General features: G+C 38.4%; 1 protein-coding gene across 1 annotated transcript in view; it reads left to right on the forward strand.

Moving 5' to 3' along the window:
- LOC109092824 (A disintegrin and metalloproteinase with thrombospondin motifs 18-like) overlaps nt 1-18,276 on the forward strand; it is a 58,478-nt gene that overhangs the window by 11,743 nt on the left and 28,459 nt on the right. Inside the window, exons 4-13 of the mRNA XM_042728114.1 lie at nt 6,749-7,013; nt 7,352-7,551; nt 7,675-7,758; nt 8,954-9,113; nt 9,698-9,803; nt 10,500-10,637; nt 10,912-11,065; nt 12,721-12,816; nt 13,855-14,003; nt 14,124. Coding sequence (XP_042584048.1) covers nt 6,749-7,013; nt 7,352-7,551; nt 7,675-7,758; nt 8,954-9,113; nt 9,698-9,803; nt 10,500-10,637; nt 10,912-11,065; nt 12,721-12,816; nt 13,855-14,003; nt 14,124 — 1,353 coding nt within the window. The remainder of the gene's footprint in view (nt 1-6,748; nt 7,014-7,351; nt 7,552-7,674; nt 7,759-8,953; nt 9,114-9,697; nt 9,804-10,499; nt 10,638-10,911; nt 11,066-12,720; nt 12,817-13,854; nt 14,004-14,123; nt 14,125-18,276) is intronic.

Below are 18,276 nucleotides of genomic sequence, written 5' to 3' on the forward strand. Positions count from 1 at the left end.
CCCATTTGACTTAAAATATTTACTTGAACACCCCCTGTGATTTTAAGAGATTTTTTTTTTTTTTTTTTTAAATAATTGTATTTAACAATACATTTGCACAGCCACAGTTCCACAGTTATTAAGTAAAAAAGTGGTGATCCTTACTGCCTGTGTCAAAAAAAAAAAAACAACAACAACAACAACAACAAAAAACATGTTGTGATAATAGGATCCCTGCAGTTCTTCAGTTATTTCCTCTCTCATGTCTTCATCCAGCTCCTTTCTTTCTGAATCCTATCAGACATAATGGACAAAAAGCTAAAAAAATAAAAATAAAAATTGGCCCCAGATGGAATCCATTTACCCCCATTATTGAAGCAAAGCACCTCCATCTGCTAACTGCTGGACTAAGTTGTTAGATATTTGACAGTAAAGTTTGTTATGTCTCTAAAACAAATGGAATACATGTGTGATAATTGTGTGAGGTGGACTGCAGGGCACTTGCAGAGGTCCTCCAGGATGTTGGTTAAATACATGCTTGCAGGGTGCCCTGTACGGGGAGGGCTTCACTGCAGGAAGCTCGTCTCGAGTAATGTGCTATCATGGTTTATTGAGAAAATGGAAGCATTGAAATATCTTGCTTTTGTTAAAATGTCCCAAAAGTCATCTCCCATCCCCACTCACTCTGACAATGCTTTGGGTTTATTTCTTTATTTATTTATCTTAAAGAGAGTGGAAATGAATGAAGACAGTTATGTCTTCAATGAAAAGTGTACATATTTTTCTACCAGTGTGGTTTCAAATGTAAAGATGTGTGCAAACCCACATCATAGCGTCGGGAGTTGTCCAGTTATTTTTGAAAGTAGTGTTTCATCATTTGTGCATAACATGGATCAATGGCTTTGGTTTTCTGGTTGTGAGTAAAGTTTTAATGCAAAACTACACTGTAATTCCAATACACTAATAATAGGGTGATTCTACGCTATTATCATCAAAAAAGAATGTTAACCCTGTTATTTAAAGAAAGTAAATTACATACTGATCTTCTTTGGTTGATTTGTATGTGGCAGACGTTAGCTTGCGTTATGCGCATCGTCTGTATATGTATTTGATGTTCTGAATGCTTGAACGAAGATTTCAGTTTTACAGTGGCACATGCTATGACTCTGACATGAATGAAATGAGACCCACAAACACAGACAGTGTAAATATTTAATGTGTGAATATTTCATATGTTGTGCTAATTTCACTGTGTTGTTTCTGTTGTGTTGTGCTAATTTTGTTGTGCTTCATTAACTTCATTGAGTTGTGGCTTGTTTCCATTGTGTTGTGACTTGTTTCCATTGTGTTGCGGCCTGTTTCCGTTGTGTTGTGGTTATTTCATTGTGTTGCTGCTTGTTTTCGTTGTGTTGTGCTTGTTTCTGTTGTGTTGTGTTTTTTTCGTTTTATTGATTTTTTTTTGTTTTGTTTTTTTCTTTTTTTTTTGTGTTGTGGCTTGTTTCCATTGTGTTGTGACTTGTTTCTGTTGTGTTGTGCTAATTTCATTGTGTTGCGGCCTGTTTCTATTGTGTTGTGCTGATTTCACTGTGTTGCGGCCTGTTTCTATTGTGTTGTGCTGATTTCATTGTGTTGCGGCCTGTTTCCATTGTGTTGTGCTAATTTTGTTGTTGCATTTTGTTTCCATTGTGTTGTGCTAATTTTGCTTTGTTGTGCACTAGTGGGCCACCATAGTTTTGTGATGGTCTTCAAAGCATCAGTAAGCTCAGTAAGTATCAAAAGTTGAAATTAGTAATGTTTTGCTTTTAAGAAACTTTCTGTAAAAAAAAAAGAAAGAAAAAATATTTAGTTTTTCCATAGTAAGGGAAAAAGAATGTAAAGAAAACTCAAATGGAGATATTTTGATGAAATCCGAGAGCTTTCTGATCCTGCATAGACAGCAAGGGTACTACCACGGTCAAGGCACAAAGCGTAGTAAGAACATCGTTAAACTGGTCCATGTGACATCAGTTATTCAATAGAATTTTTTTGACACTAAGAGAATACTTTTTGTGTAAAAAAAAACAACAACAAAAAAACAACCCAAAAAAATTTATTCAACGATTCTTCTCCCATGAGTTACCGTCTTTTGCCATTATGGAGAGTGTCACGACACATGCCCGTGTTGTCCTCTGCATGTAAAATAAGGCTCACCATATGCATGCATTATTTACGTGCAGGAAAACACTGTCCCTATAACGTCAGTATTATTTCTAGCAAATATAAAAATACATCATTTTTCTATGTTCAAAATTAAATGCATTGCAAATGTCATTGCAATGAAATGAAATACTCAAGTTCTCCGTATTTGCTGTGATCACTTTTATAGATTTTGGCAAATTCTATCTCATATCACATAAGTTGTCTTATTGCCTTGAGTTATTGGAAGAAAGCCGTTAGCCATAAGAGGAGAGGTCAGCGTGGCTGGAGAGAGACGAGTGACCTTGTTGCCCTGTGTTTAATGGTGGGAGCAGATGCCCCAGATCATTGCAGCAGCCTGCCATGGTCTACCGCTGTTTTCACAGCATGCACTTTTGTGGGCACCGCCTCAGCCCTGGGAGTGCCCTGTGTTTACTTTGCCACCTGCGAGATGGGAGGGGTCAGGGTACGAGGGATCAAACACATGGGGGCATGAAGAAAAGAAGGGGGTTAAATCACTGACTGAATGCACAGCTATTCTGCAAGGATTTGACTGTTCGTGGAGGTTGGGATTAGGTAGAATTCCAAAGCCAGATGGAATGTGTGAGGTTCAGCAGTCTGGGAGACAGAGGTTAAAATTCTAGTCTTAAAGAGGGAAGATGACTTCAGTTCAGTGATGAGAGCAGCTCAAGCCATTCAGGAAGATGCACCGTCCCATGACCAGTGGATTCTTTACGACACCACAGGTCTCCAAATATTATGTTTGAATTTGTGTCTTGTAGTCAGCATTTAAGAAAACATTCAATATTTATTTCATCCCCAAGCCAATCAGACAGGACAGAGTGGCTCATCTTTAGCAGTATGTTTATTATATCTTCGTGGTTACAAAGGTAAAATATTCCCCTCATTTAGTTCACAATAACCTAGAAATGTAGAGGGAGTCGGTTGCCCTCTCAGAAGTTTGTTTCTGGCACTAATGGCTCTGCCAGACTGAATATGGTCCAGGCAACGATGGCTGGAATAATTTGCCCTATTTTACTACTGCAGCACTTCCCACTTAGTAAAGCCAGGCCTGTCAGGAGGTGCTGAGTATAGTCATTGTTGCTGAATTAATGGTAGGTTGGTGGTTATGTTTTATATGACCATACAAGGTTTGTTTGCAAATCTTGAACAGGAAAGAGACAAAAGTAAATAAAGCAATAGAGATACACCTATTTTATCATTTATTCCACTCTAGTTTGTCTGCAAGAGAAGTAAAGCACTCATAGATTTTTTTTTACATCAATAAACATATGCATTATGTGCTTTATGTACAATGTGTAAACCTAAAGAACTTTATACAAAAACTTCCTCTAACCTAAAGAAACCAATGTAAATCCAATCCAATGCATAATATTTAAGCATTCATTTTTTCATATAAGCAGGAGTGATTGTTGTGCTGAAAATTGTGTTATATATATTCAGACCAACAGCATGATTGCATACATGTTATATTGTTCTTTTATAAAACGGTTAGTTCTATTCCTAAATTCTGATTGGTCAGCAGCTGTTTTATCAAAGACTATAGAATACCCAAGACGTAAAATTTTGAATGGGGAAAAATGCAACGCTCAATATGCCCACTCTATCGAACGAAGCCCCACCTTCTGAGCAAAGGAGCCAATCGATAATCGGTAAATTCAGTGTGTCACTGCAGCTGCCGTTAGAAGTACCGGTTGCTATAGAAACAGCATTCTGAAATGTGCACCTAATGCCATTGAGCAAAATAAACAAAATTTATGACACAGTTGTCAGATTTCATTGGTGATTTCAAATATGAAATTTAATCGTAAGCGTGCTGAACAGTTTTGGAGAATTCAATGTTTCCCTATTCAAAAAGATAGGAGTTGCACTTGCATGCCTGAGAGGCGTTCCAAAGATGGCCACTGAGTGACATGACTTGTCTTAAAGGGACTTTGGTTTTATTCATGAGGGTAATGTTTTATTCACAGTACAGCACGGCTATGACCCTTCACCCAATGGTTCTGTGTATCACTGAGCAACCACCCTTAGCAACGTAAACAATCAATAATATAGCATTAAAGCTGTTCCGTTTATTATGTATTTCGGCAGAAATAACTGTTTTTATTTATTTAATGAAGTATGAGTTACCCCTGCTGGTGGTATGTTGCATCTTTCATCTTTAATTTTGAGACCACAGCCTTCCCAGTCTAATAAACACTGTCAGGAACTATTAAATATTTGATGCAATATATTTTGTACCACCATAGTCAGGAAATATTTTTAGTAGAAGGACAGCATTTAATGAACTTAATGAAAAATGTATGTATTGGCGTTGTGCCTAACAGCGCCCTTCAGCCGTGATTTATTCATGATACAACACAGCCTCTCGTACCTTATTGCTTACATACAAATAACAGCAAAAAAAGTTATTGAGTAACTTACATTTTACATCCAGTATTGCCTTTTATGTTGTAATGTTTTTGAACAAATTGATTGAATGAATGATTCAATGACTCACTCAAAAAGAGTAATTTGTCACTAACCTACTGGCAGAACACTATAACCAGTCACTGACAGTTTTCTGAATTCCATTTTTAATGGTTTTCATTAAATTTAGTCAAAAAGATTTTTGAATTAGCAGTTGAATTAAAAAACTAAAAGGTTGGTTGAAGAAATGGCAGAAATATCTTACTGTCCCCACTCTATCGAACGAAGCCCCACCTTCTGAGCAAAGGAGCCAATCGATAATCGGTAGGCATGCAGTACATGCAGAGTTCATATTTAGCACTTTTTGCAGTTTATTATTCTCAGACACTAGTTCATATGGCAATTTAATTAAGTGTACAGCCCTGCTTTCGATTTATTTTTTCCAAGTTTTCCAAATTCTGTGACGTTCCGTGTTATTCCATTTTTATGGATTCTGTGATTCTGCCCTACTAAATACCCTGCAAAGATTCATCATGTAAACCTAAAGAAAGGTCTGAATACCTAGTACAAGTTTGCTTAATGAAGCTGACATATATTGCTTTTCCCATTGGCAGTACAGTGGAAAGTGGTTCACACTGAAATATTGCTACATTTTGCTGGTAAAAGTATCGTAAAAACGCTGACCCAAACCAAATAAATCTGGAGACACATGTATATGACTTATAATGAAGCAATTAAGCTCTGACATGTTTTATTAGTAATGGCTCCATGTGCGCATGTGTTGGCTTGCTGCGGATGTGTCCCAGGGCACCAATGCGTGTCACTATCATAGCAGAAGATAAGCTTTGGGCTCGCCTTTGACCCCACACCTCATTAATCAACTGCTCGTGAATATCTGACCTCCTCCACCTACTTCTCAAACATGCCATCTAATTCAGCTCTAAAAGATACATACAACTCACCCATAGAACAGTTATTTTAATTTGTAATACTAGTTAACAATTTACAGTATTTTTGATCAAATAAATGCAGCTGTGAATATACTGTACAGTAGGTTTTTTCACTTTTACCTCTCAGGTTTCCCTTTCCTCTGAAAAAAACAAGTTAATTAGAGAGTTTCAAGGGCTGAGTGTTGTTGAGAGAGGATGTAGATATGATAGTCCATCATATCTGTCATGCCTGGCTTTTGGCCATGCTAATCGTCACTGTAAAGCAAGCTGCTGAAAGGTTATACTGCATATTAACTTTTCTCTGCTCTCTGTACTGAAATGTTTGATAAATGGGCAGCTCCTTAAAATGCCTTTAGATGCCCCAGGCTGCTCTACATCCCACCATGTCATCGTTTGTTTTTTGTGCACTGACAGCTGTAACTATGGCGATGCCCGTTTTTTGTGACTATGCAACAGCTGTTTTTTTAACCACCGACATTTCAGCTGGAGGGACCAAGAATCCCCCACAACCAGGAATGTAAAAGTCGATGGTCTCCTGGAGGGCTTTTCTTCCATGACATCAAACCTAAATACCTAAATATCTCCACATCTTTGATTTGATATATTTCCAGTCCCATATCTGTGCGCTCTGATTTTAACTTGGTCTGGAGGGTTATCTCAAGGCTAAGGTGTCCCTTTAGGAATACTCCTGGTTAACTAGGAGTCGATCTCTGTCGTTAGCATCTGTTCTGTGCTGTTTATTACCACTGAGAACAAGTTCAAATCAACCCCCAGTTTGTAAGAAATAAAACAATTAACATGTTGACAATTGTGCGCTTACAATGGAAAACTTTTTGCTACTTATCATATAGTGTGCAACACATGCTGTCGATAGAGCTCAACTTGTATTTAAGCTGAAATGTTCTCTTAACCTGCTATTTTGGGGCAATTAGAGATGGGGTACTCTGGCTTCTGAAAATCAGCTTTGCCATCACAGGAATAAATTACATTTTAAAGTTGAATAAAATAAAATAAAAAAGGTCTTTTTAATCAATTTAATTTAATTTAACTGTATTTTTGATCAAATAAATGCAGCCTTGGTGAACATAAGAGACCTTTTTAAAAACCAAGAAAAAATCTTGCTGACCAAAAATTCAGTAGTGTGTATCCGACATGCAGTCCAACCTCAGTGTTTGTTATTGATTGCCTACACATAGTTTCCTCTTCCTCTGCAGTCAGGTCTGATCCGGTTCTCCGGCGAGGAACTTCTCATAACTCCGCTACCGCAACATTTGGCTTTACAACACAACTACAGCGCCCCCTCTGGACATCACCCACATGTCATCTACAAGCGATCAGCTGAGCGCAGAGTGCACGCTGATGAGACTGACTGGTCCAGCAGCGTTAAATCAAACAACCCGTACGAGAGCCACCACCGTCACCATGAGTACCAGCACGGAAAGCTCCAGAGACAACACTTCTGCGGACGCCGCAAGCAATGTATGTAAGGGAATTTCCTTTTAGCTATTTGTAGAATGAAAGATCATTACATGTTATATACTTGTAAAATATGTCAGAGATAATAGAACAGTAAAGCCCTCTGAAATATTTATACTGATTCCAAAAGCAAAACTACTGTTGAAATTGAATGAAAGCTTGGAAACTGCATGTGAAGTTAATGACTGTGTATTTCCTGGTCTGTCATCGCCTCTCTGGCGCTTTTATCAGGGAGCTAGCTTGGAAAAAGGAAAAGCAGTTATTTGAGGCAATTTCCAGTTTCTCTCACCCTTTTTCATGAGTTTCCGTACTTTTATCTCTCCACCTCATCCTAACTACAGATACTCCCAAGCCTCCTACAGAGGATCATTTTGTCATGCCTGATGAGTTCGAGCAGCAAAGCCGGGTGAAGCGCTCAGAGATTACATCAAGCAAAGAGGGCGGCCTGAATGTGGAAACTCTGGTGGTGGCAGACAGGAAGATGCTGGAGAAACATGGCAGAGACAACGTCACTACCTATGTCCTTACTGTCATGAACATGGTGAGCAGAGTTATCTGCAGCATTGTTGAGGAGAAGACACCCTGTTACAGCATATGACAGTTTACTTTTACTTCTACCTGTAGTAATGTGCAAAGTGTTTTTTTTTTTTTTTTTGCTAAACAGGTCTCCAGTCTATTCAAAGATGGAACTATTGGAAATGATATCAACATTGTTGTGGTCAGCCTCCTCCTACTTGAGAAAGATCCGGTAAGATACATACATAGAAAAATACACACATTCTTTCATATTTATATCATAGGGTGTTTATTTTGGTTTATTTGACTAGTGTGAGCGCTCCATATGGTTAATTTAACCGACCCTGGCTATAAGATACATACATAGAAAAATACACACACAATTGGGCTTGGTCGCGATACGTATGTAGCGTAATCGATAACCACGCCAGAGCACAGAACAGCTACTATTTTGTGTGCTTTGGTTTATTTGACTAGTGTGAGCGCTCCATATGGTTAATTTAACCGACACTGCTTTTCAATTAATTAAATTAAATTAAGTATATTTAGTTTTATAATGGGTCCGATTCTCACCTTATTTATGAACAACAATTGTAGTTTGTGAGTAAAGCTGCAAATTCTTTCATTAACGTCAACTGTCTCCATAATGATTCACTGATACATACAAGTGAAAATCGCTGCACGGCCTGAATTATCAATTTGTTAGGCAGAATCTTAGTGAAAGTGGTTTTCGTCATTATCTCATACATGACGTAAGTGTGCTCCGTCCCGGAATGTTTAGTGCAAGTGTGAGTGTATGTTTTTAATCCAATAAAAATGACTCATAAGAGTCATTTGTTTGTGAATCAAAACATACCAGTCACTGCATGCTCTTCTATGATTCACTGCAAAGAATTTACTCTTAAGAGTCATTCATTCAGGAATCAGACTATATTGGTCATGCTGTATGTTTTTGATTCACTAAATAGAACTGACTTATAAGAGTCATATAACTGGTTGCTGTAAATCTTTGATTAATTTAAAATTAATTTGTTTGGGAATTATACTGGTCACACTGTATGTTTTTGATTCACGAAAGAATGGCTCACAAGAGCACTTTGCTTCATAAATTTGATTAACACTGATAAATAAGCTGTTGACATTTCTTGGCATTAATTTCCAGTACAGTCTTTTATTGCGTCACTTTCAACAGACTCCAAAATATGATTAATTTCACTTTTGCACTAAACAGTGCATGAAACACTGGTTGCACAGCTAGTTTATTCACATTAAAGGTAATGTCATATCTAATTTTTGAAGTTTCCCAGACATTTTTTTTTTTTTTCATTTCTTTCATACTTCTAAGATGCCTGATCATTCACTACTCTGTCTTCTCTCTCTCACCACCCCTCTGAACACTTCAACTCTCTCGGCTTCACTGATGTCAGCTGGGTCTGTCTATCAACCACCACGCAGACCAATCACTCAACAGCTTCTGCCAGTGGCAATCAGGCCTGATAGGTAAAAACGGCAAGCGGCACGACCATGCCATACTGTTGACGGGGCTTGACATCTGCTCCTGGAAGAATGAACCATGTGACACCTTGGGTAAGGCCCTTGATATTCACCTTCCAATAGCAGAAGTGGGTCATGTGTTGTGATGTCAGTGGCTAATCGAGTTGCAGGAGGGTGAATTACACAATGGCAAGGTTAGAATGAGCTTGCGGTTGGTGATGTGTGTCCTAGTCTGCCCTCAGGCAGAGAACTTCACCTGAATGAATCCAAGAAATCTCAAATCCACTTTGCAGTCAGTTGGCAGCTTCATCAGTTTTTGCTATAGCGGCGTCAGCCAAATGTAATGAATTCAGCTCTAAAGCTCCAAACCACAAGTATGCACTTCTTTGAATGTATGGCAAAGGCGAAAGCACTGCTTTTAAATTGCCTCTCTATGATGTGAAACTCTAACCGAAGCTGAGACCATGCAGTCAGAAACATAGCCTAAAACTGTGTTTATGCGTAATGGGATCCCATTTCAAATTCTATTGGTTTGAAAACATTGTGGTGTGTTTAGTGATACTTAAATAATGTATTCATGTTTTCGTTCAGACTTGTTGGATTTTAAAGTTTCTGTAAGAAATTTGTATCCGTGTCACTCATATATCTTTCTGTCCTTTCTGACTTCCCGTCCGCAGGTTTTGCTCCAATAAGTGGGATGTGTAGCAAGTATCGTAGCTGCACGATTAATGAAGATACGGGGCTGGGCCTCGCTTTCACCATCGCCCACGAGTCAGGACATAAGTACGTTAACTCATGCTTTCAGGTCCCACACTATTTCAATTCAGAAAACCATATGCTGTGCAACAGGCAAACATATTGTTTGTGTTTGCTGGTTGCCATTGTGATAAGGGGCAGTTTATGCTTGAGATTTTGTTTTTATGACAGATGTATTTCGAGTCCTTCGGTCCTTTGGCACATTCTCAACAGAAACTGGAACAAAATCTATCCTGGAGAACATCAGGCTGATAACATGTTATGGGATTTGTTATTCTCAACATTCTGGTCAAATGAAATGGACACGTGCCTCCAGTGTGCACAGTGTTTAGGGCAAAATCTTCACTGGCCAACATTCATTAATCACTCATTTATTGAGGAGTGGTCATTTATAAACACATGGCACATCTTGCCAACACTGCTCAGGTCTGAATTTCGTGACTATAGTGCACATGTTTATTTTAATGCATTAATAAGCTTGATTCTTACAGGGCTAATAAAAGTAAATATCTAAATGTTTGAGTGTGAATCATGTGACATATTCATTAGAGTACAGGAATCATTGAAGGGGTTTGTGGGATAAAAGTGCTTTCGGTTGTAGAGGTAATGTCCCACCTGACTCCGGGAGTGGTTTTTGTCCTGAGGTTGTACATTAATAGTCTCACTGGGTAAAACTCACAATCTTTATCTCTCCCTCTTTTGCTCCCTCCTTTTTTCCCCCAGTTTTGGAATGATCCATGACGGAGAGGGGAATCCCTGCCGGAAGACTGAAGGGAACATAATGTCTCCCACATTGGCTGGGAATAATGGTGTTTTCTCATGGTCTGCCTGTAGTCGGCAATACTTGAACCGATTTTTAGGGTAAACTTTCACATCACTTATCATCAACAAGTGGTATATAAATAAATTTTAGAAATGTATGTATTTTTACATTTTTATTGTAATATTTAATTTCCTATATATCATATATTACTATATGTAATATTTATATTATATATATGTGGTTTGGTTATATAAAATATACATGTTTTTACAAATATGGAATATGTTGTCCCATTCGAGATACATATAATATTGAATGGTTTGTATACCTGTTTCTGTGCTCATCTGTCTTTACCTGCGTTTGTATTCACAGTACAGCTCAGGCTTCGTGTCTAGTGGATGAGCCCAAGCAGATAGGCCAGTACAAGTACCCCGAGCAGCTTCCAGGTCAGCTGTATGATGCTGATATACAGTGCAAATGGCAGTTTGGCTTGAAAGCTAAACTGTGCAGCCTGGACTTTGTAAAGGTAACCTATAGTGTAAAATATGCTATCAGGTTTCTCTTCATAGTTCGTGCGTTTCAGTAGATCTTTATGCTTTATGATCTTTATGCTAAATTTGTTTTTGTCAAGTTTGAAATGTCAAACAACTCTTGTTTAACAATTTAGCTTCAATCAATCCTTTTGACAAAATACAATACCACAATAGAATTCACAGAGATTGAGTTCAATTATGGTGCATTTCCACTGCATGGCATAGCACGGTACGGTTTGGTACAGTTCACTCTTGGGGGGTTTTCCACTGGGTACAATACCTGGTATCTGGTACTTTTTTTATAGTACCTCCTCGGTTGAGGTTCCAAGTGAACCGTACTGTTACCAAAACATGATGTGTAAACTCAGCTGATCACGGATTGGCCGGAGAGAATCGTCACTACCTGCGTCACTGAACTTGTGACACAAATGCACAAGAACCGCTAGATTTAAATCAGCATAGCGAAGGATCGAACACAACTGTTTTGAACGAGCGCACCTTTTTTTAACAACCAAAAAGTTTTGTTGTCTGTTGTGGAAGTACAGATGTTCCTCTTGTTGACAGCAGAGGAGCAGACCAGCAAGAGCTTGATGGGGCGACGCAGAATGAAAAAGTTTTTTTTAGGAGTCGCAGCACAACTATAATAACATGTGAATAATCCTGTCCATTCTAAAGCAATACTAAACTGCAGTAGAAATGCAAACTGTGCCGAGCCGTGCCATACCATACTGAGCCGTGCCGAGCAGAGTCGTACCACGAAGTGGAAAAGCACCATTAGAGTCTCAGATATTTAAATGTGCTTCAACCTGTTATGTTTGTGTGTGGAGACATCATGATCAACACAAATACACATCTGAGCTTTGGAAAGAAAACAATCTACTGAGAGGAAACCCATTGCCTCAAAATCTACTCTAAGTCATTCACAGATTCAACAAAGATGGACAGGGCCCCCTTTGGCATCTGCTGTAGTCTTTAGCGTCTAACACACGCATTGATATGCAAATAGTAATGCTTGGGAAATGAACATTGTGAAAGTCTATCTGTGGGATTAGCTCTCATGCTATGGACTTCCTCTTTGAGAGATCCCTGTTGCCTTTGTGCGCTTCGGAGACCTTGTACGTGCGCTGAAAAAAGTCTTGAACATCGACCTTGATGGAAGGCAGCTGTACATCTTAATTAAGAACGATTGTGCAGATAAAACCCAATGTTTTTGTTTTCTGTCTCCCCCAAGCCATCCTGTCCTTGTCACAAGTCGTTGAGATGTAATTAGCCGTGGGAGCTAGCGGCGTTAGCTAGCCAATGATCCAGAGACCAGTGTTGCTAGCTTTTGTAAACCATGTCTCTCTCTCACTGTCTGCCAGATGCAATCGGGCCGTCGGCCAGCAGTGGCCAGTCTCCCAACCCCATCATCACCCATTATTATCGTCGTATTGTGGGAAGAAACAAAATGCAACGATAATAGCGTGTTTCTTTTGGGCAGCACAGTGATTGCTTTTGACAGGCATTTTTATTTGTTGGGAAAGTTGATTGGCTGTTGCTGTAGAAACAAGATGTCGGCGTGGTGAGGTGCAAGCCAGGGAGGTTGAAGGGTTCCCAGCGGGTGTAGGCTCATTTTTGACTGTGCTCTCTGTGTGTTCATGCCCACCAGGACATCTGTAAATCATTGTGGTGCCACAGAACAGGACACCGGTGTGAGACGAAATTCATGCCTGCTGCTGAGGGCACCATCTGCGGACCAGACATGGTGAGTGGGTGCTTATCTGTTCACCCTGAACTCACTGAACCACCGTTAAGGAAGAACATGAACTGACCAGTCTCTCTCGCCATCTTTTCTTCATGTACACCTGCGGTATTGTTTTCTACTTTGTGTAAATGTTCCATAAGGACAGTTGGTCCTTTCCACTGGTTGATTGGGATGAGAGGTGCTGATGTGTGGGACTGTGTGGCTTGGCTAGGCAGAGTCCTGCTGTCCAGGTGTAACTCTGGGCCCCATCCCAAACCAGCAGGCTCAAGAGCTTCACAGAAACACTTTCTCCTTTTCCTCACTTTCCCTCTCATACCGTGTCTTCTCTTTGACATGGAAAAAATCAGTTTGCCTGATATTAGTTTGCTATCCCTGTCGAAAAAAAAGGCATATGCTGGTTAGGTAGTGTTTTGAAGCATGGCAGCTGGTTTGAGCTGGTTTAAGCTGTTCCTTAGTTGGTCATGAGCTGGTTTAAGCTGGTCATGTGCTGGCCCTAAGCTGGTCCTATGCAACTATAGCACCTGCCCAGGACCAGCTCATAACCAGCTCAGGACCAGCCTAAATCAGCTCATGACCAACTAAGGATCAGCATAAACCGGCTAAAACCAGCTGCCATGCTTCAAAACATACCAAACCAGCATATACTGTTTTTTCAACAGGGATCTCCTTGTCTACCACACAAACACTGATTTTGGTGGCTGTTTTAAATGTAAACACATTTCTGTGAGAATAAAACAAAGAGATAATTATGACATATAAGATAAGACTAACGCAAGAACTAAAGCCAAACTTATTTATACAAATGGATATATATAAAGTTGGAGTTGTGAAATAATATAAATTATTGTGAGAAATAGTAATCGCAAGACTGTGAGATATAATAATAACATTGTGAGATATAAGGTTGTAATTACAAGATATAAAGTCACAGTATGAAAAAAAAATACAAAAAATTAAAAAAACTAATGCAGAAACAGACATTCATAAATTGCTGATCAGTGTTCAAGATTCTTTATTTTTTATTTTTCCATAATGTAGTGGTGCCGGAGAGGACAGTGTGTCAAATTTGGTGATCATGGCCCTAGAGCAGTGCATGGACAGTGGTCTGGCTGGTCCGAGTGGTCTGACTGTTCACGCACCTGTGGTGGAGGGGTCATGTACCGAGAACGATCCTGCAACAGCCCCAGGTAACCAAAAACTCAAGAGATGAAGGTCAGTCATGCAAATATACTGACACAACTGACCTGCTGCCACTCCTAGATTACCCCTGAAATGAACTTTGACACACCGGGTAATCTTGGATTAAGTGTATCTTGGTATATTATGGTTCACTGTTTTAGAGTATATCTACAGAGTACTCAGATAATTGCAGCTCATAATCATTCTAGCTCTAGAAAGAATAAATAGAAAGTCATTTGAAAACAAACAAACAATAAATAAATATTTACGTGTGTGCATTTGCCAGATGCTTGTATCCAAAGTGACTTTGACATTGTATTTAAGGTATATAATATAAAGCAGGATGGTAACACATCAGAATAGGGAACACTTATTCACTATTAACTACAACTTTTCCCTCAATAAATTCCTAATTTGCTGCTCATTAATAGTTAGTAAGTTAGTTGTTAAGTTTAGGTATTGGGTAGGATTAGGGATGTAGAATAAGGTCATGTAGAATAAGGCAGTAATATGTGCTTAATTAGTACTAATAAATGGCTAATATTCTAATAATATGCATGCTAATAAGCAACTAGGTTAGGGACCCAAAATAAAGTGTTACCAGCAGAATTGTTTAAGATTTGAGTGTCTGTGGAGTTTTTGTTCGTTTAGGTTCAGGTGCTTCCTCTCTGTATGTGGAGACAGTTTTATTTGAGATTGGGGTTCTATAGACCACAGATGGCTCTACATGTGGTTTGGTCAAGCCGATGGAACATGCAATTGTGCTTCATCAACATTTGGCTGTCTAGAGCATCTCAACATATTTGTTTTGGAATAGGAAATACTTATAATGCCTGAGCAAGACCAACATGTCTGACATGATCAGTTTCAGTAAAGAAAGAAAGAAAAGAAGAAACTATTCAAAGTGACGTGAGTTGAAGTGGAGAATTACATTAATGCCCTGGAAATACCCAGGAAATAATCATTGTGTGTTTGTTAAATTGGGTTCAAATGAAACATTAAATTGGGCACATATGACCTATATTATCCATTGTGATCTCATACAAAGTGTTTAGCTCGATTTAAAGATAAGGTTGATTTAAAGATCCTTACATAGATGCACATTTGGACAGATGCTACAATATGATTGCTTTTTCGGAAGCATGTTGCTAGAAAAGAGCAGGCATTTCCCACTCTATTGCAAGACAATAAAGTGTTTTCAGTGTGAGTGCTTTAATGTTTTCTTTTTTTTTTTGTCCTGATTTTGTTGATATTAGTTCAATAGCATCTGATCCACAGAGAGAGGCTTAGCTGGGCTTGCTTTTAAGGCAGAATTTGCACTATAATCTGATTTTTGGGGAGGTATTAGCCTCCATTTTCTCTATCAGTGTCACCCCCTAATGGTTTAGTAAAAATAAGACAATATCGCTGCTTTTCACACTGCAGTCAAGTGTGCTGTGATCATTGTAACTGACTTCTCTTCTCACTGAGCTGCTTAAGTGCAAACCATGAAACCATCTTGTCTCCATTCTGCATGAAAAGAAGAGATCATGTTGACCAGAACATATTATCCATATCATTTTACTCGGAAATGTTTTAAAAGAGGCATTTTGATGGACAATCTTCCCTTGCGGCTCTCAGACAGCACCTGCAGCGGAATAGATGTTGGTATGTATTCTGTTTTGTGGCGGTGAAGTTGAAGGGGAATTCCCATACTCTTCACTTCAGTATAAGGTCCTCAGGAGACAGCTGTTGAAGCCAGAGGCATGAGATGTCATCTCACTCAAATAACATTTATCAATAAATATGATCTGATAAATGTGCTCCCATGACTTTATCCATACTCAGCTGCCAGATGTACAGGTTCATGGGTCTTTGATATGAGTGTTTGAGAAATACATCTCTTGGCAACAGCGTAGTAGAAATGGTTGTTGATGGGATTGCCTTTTTGATGTTTGTTTACCATACAGGATACAGTGTTAACTAACAGAGTATGGGTAGCATTAATGCACCATTACCAGAGGGCAAAGTTGAAAGAGTAAAATGCATGTGCAATCACCCTCAGGACTTCGGAAAGGCCCTCACAAACAAACGATTAAATTTCATTGCATCATTGTTTGGTATTGTTTATTTATATGTAGAGGGCTCTGTTTTAATGACTTGACTTTAAAGTGGATATCTAATGGCTAGCAGTGTGGGCATAATGAGGGTTTGATTAAAAAAGGAGGTCTTAGAGATGGGAGATGTATTGAGAGAGTGGGGTAGAGAAGGATGTGGGTTTATGTGGGGAGTTTTGGAGAGATTCAGGCAAGCAGAAAGACAGGGTCACCCTTTTTCCTCTGAAGTTTGCACTTATACTGCTGTTCTGAGATTTAACATTCCCCAGTTGGAAAATTATGCTACAAAGACTTGTAAGAGTCTTTATAATGTTCCCTTTTGCTAACAACTCTTGTGTGAAGTTTAGCATGTAACACAAAATTGATTTGGGCACTGTTATTTCAACGTCTAATCAGAAAACATGCACTTGACCCCCCCCTTTCAATCTCTCTCTCTGCTCTGTGCATTTTTGTAACTGCTCTACCATATGGGCCCATAGTATACTGTCGCTGGAGCTCTAATAGGATCAGCCTGAAAACCTGTTCCAAAAACAAAAGCAGACGTGCACAAACAGCCGCCTGACAGCACTGTTAGACTGTCATTGATCTCTCTGGCTTCTCCTGAAAAGTGATGCATAATTTCCTAATGCAACATGTTTATACACACCCAAATCAAGGGTTTCCAGACTTTTTCACGCCAGGATGCACCTAGAAAAGTGTAATCTTTTATGAGACCCCCACCCCCTTGTTGTGATCTACAAAAATGTATGATTCTTACATGTTTTGGTGAAGATAATCTTCACAAATTAACACAGCTTTTATGGATTAAAATAGGCTATAAACAAACTACTCCACTGTTACACAACTTCAAAGTCACCCGCAAGTTTCCAACCAATCTTTTGATCTTTACTTAAAATTTACAAGCCGGAATGTTTTAGTTAGCATAGTTTGACAGGAGCTGAGTATAAACACAATGAGGCTGTAAAAGCACCCTAGTGAGTAGATGAGTTTACCTGTTCTACGTGACAACCTCTGTAGTCCTATTTAGCCACTTGCTAGCTACAACCTTATTTCAAGACATGTAAAAGCTTAAAAAATTGGGGTATTACTAAGGTATTTTATGTTGTAAAATAAAATGTAAAAATGTGCTGAACTTCAAAAAGACTGCACTGTAAAAAAAAGTCTGTAGTTTTTACAAAATAATTTTGGCAGCTGTGGTTGCCAGAATACTTTTGTAAAAAATACAGAAAAACTGTAAACACAATTACGGCCAAAAACTGTACATTTTACAGTATAAAACTGTTATTTACAAACACAGAAAATTTTAATGTAAACCAGTAAATTCAACAACGCACACTGCTATTAAAATCTGTTTTGTACCTTTAACATACTGACAACCACCATAATAATGCAGGTGGTAAAAGAGAAAGCCACATGAAGAATCAAAGCTCATCACAAGTAAGTTTATATTAATATATAGAAGGTGCACAGAGTCATTCATGCAAACACAAAACACCATCATGGTGACACACGATACTTAAACAATTCAATAAACTTACATTAAACAACAGAAGATGTAACATGAAGCCCAAATGTACATAACTGATAACAAAAAACTATTAAAAAACATGATTATTTAAACAAAATAGTTTCAAATGTGGAGCGTCACACAGGGAATTCTGGGAATATCAGTTTACAGTTTTTGACTGTAAATTATACAATGATATGTTCTTTTTTTACTTCTAAAAACTGTAAAATTAACAGCATTTTACTGTAAAATTACATGAAATGTCTGGTTAGATCTTTTACAGTTTTTCCCTGTATATAGTACAGGAACTTACTGTTAACTTATTAACACTTTTTTTGTAGCGTTTTTACAAAATTGTACAGTTAAAATTACACTTATTTTTTACAGTGTGGAATTTACTGTTCAGCAAGTGAGTCATATGTCGATTCAGTAGTTAAATCAATAGAATCAATTCATCAAATTGATTCAAAATTGAGTTCTTTATAAACAATTCATTAAAATAATCAGCTCTTTAGAATCATTTGTTCGATTGGTCGCACTGTATGTATGCATTCATCTGAATGCACCACCATTCTAGTGACCCATTTATTTCCACTCTGCAGGGTCAAGACCCACAGTTTGAAAATGGCTGTTCTAGACAATGCAACTATGTTATCATTTTTCAGAAGAAAAGTCATT

This window comes from Cyprinus carpio, chromosome B7 (assembly GCF_018340385.1).
Source record: "Cyprinus carpio isolate SPL01 chromosome B7, ASM1834038v1, whole genome shotgun sequence".
NCBI lineage: Eukaryota > Metazoa > Chordata > Actinopteri > Cypriniformes > Cyprinidae > Cyprinus > Cyprinus carpio.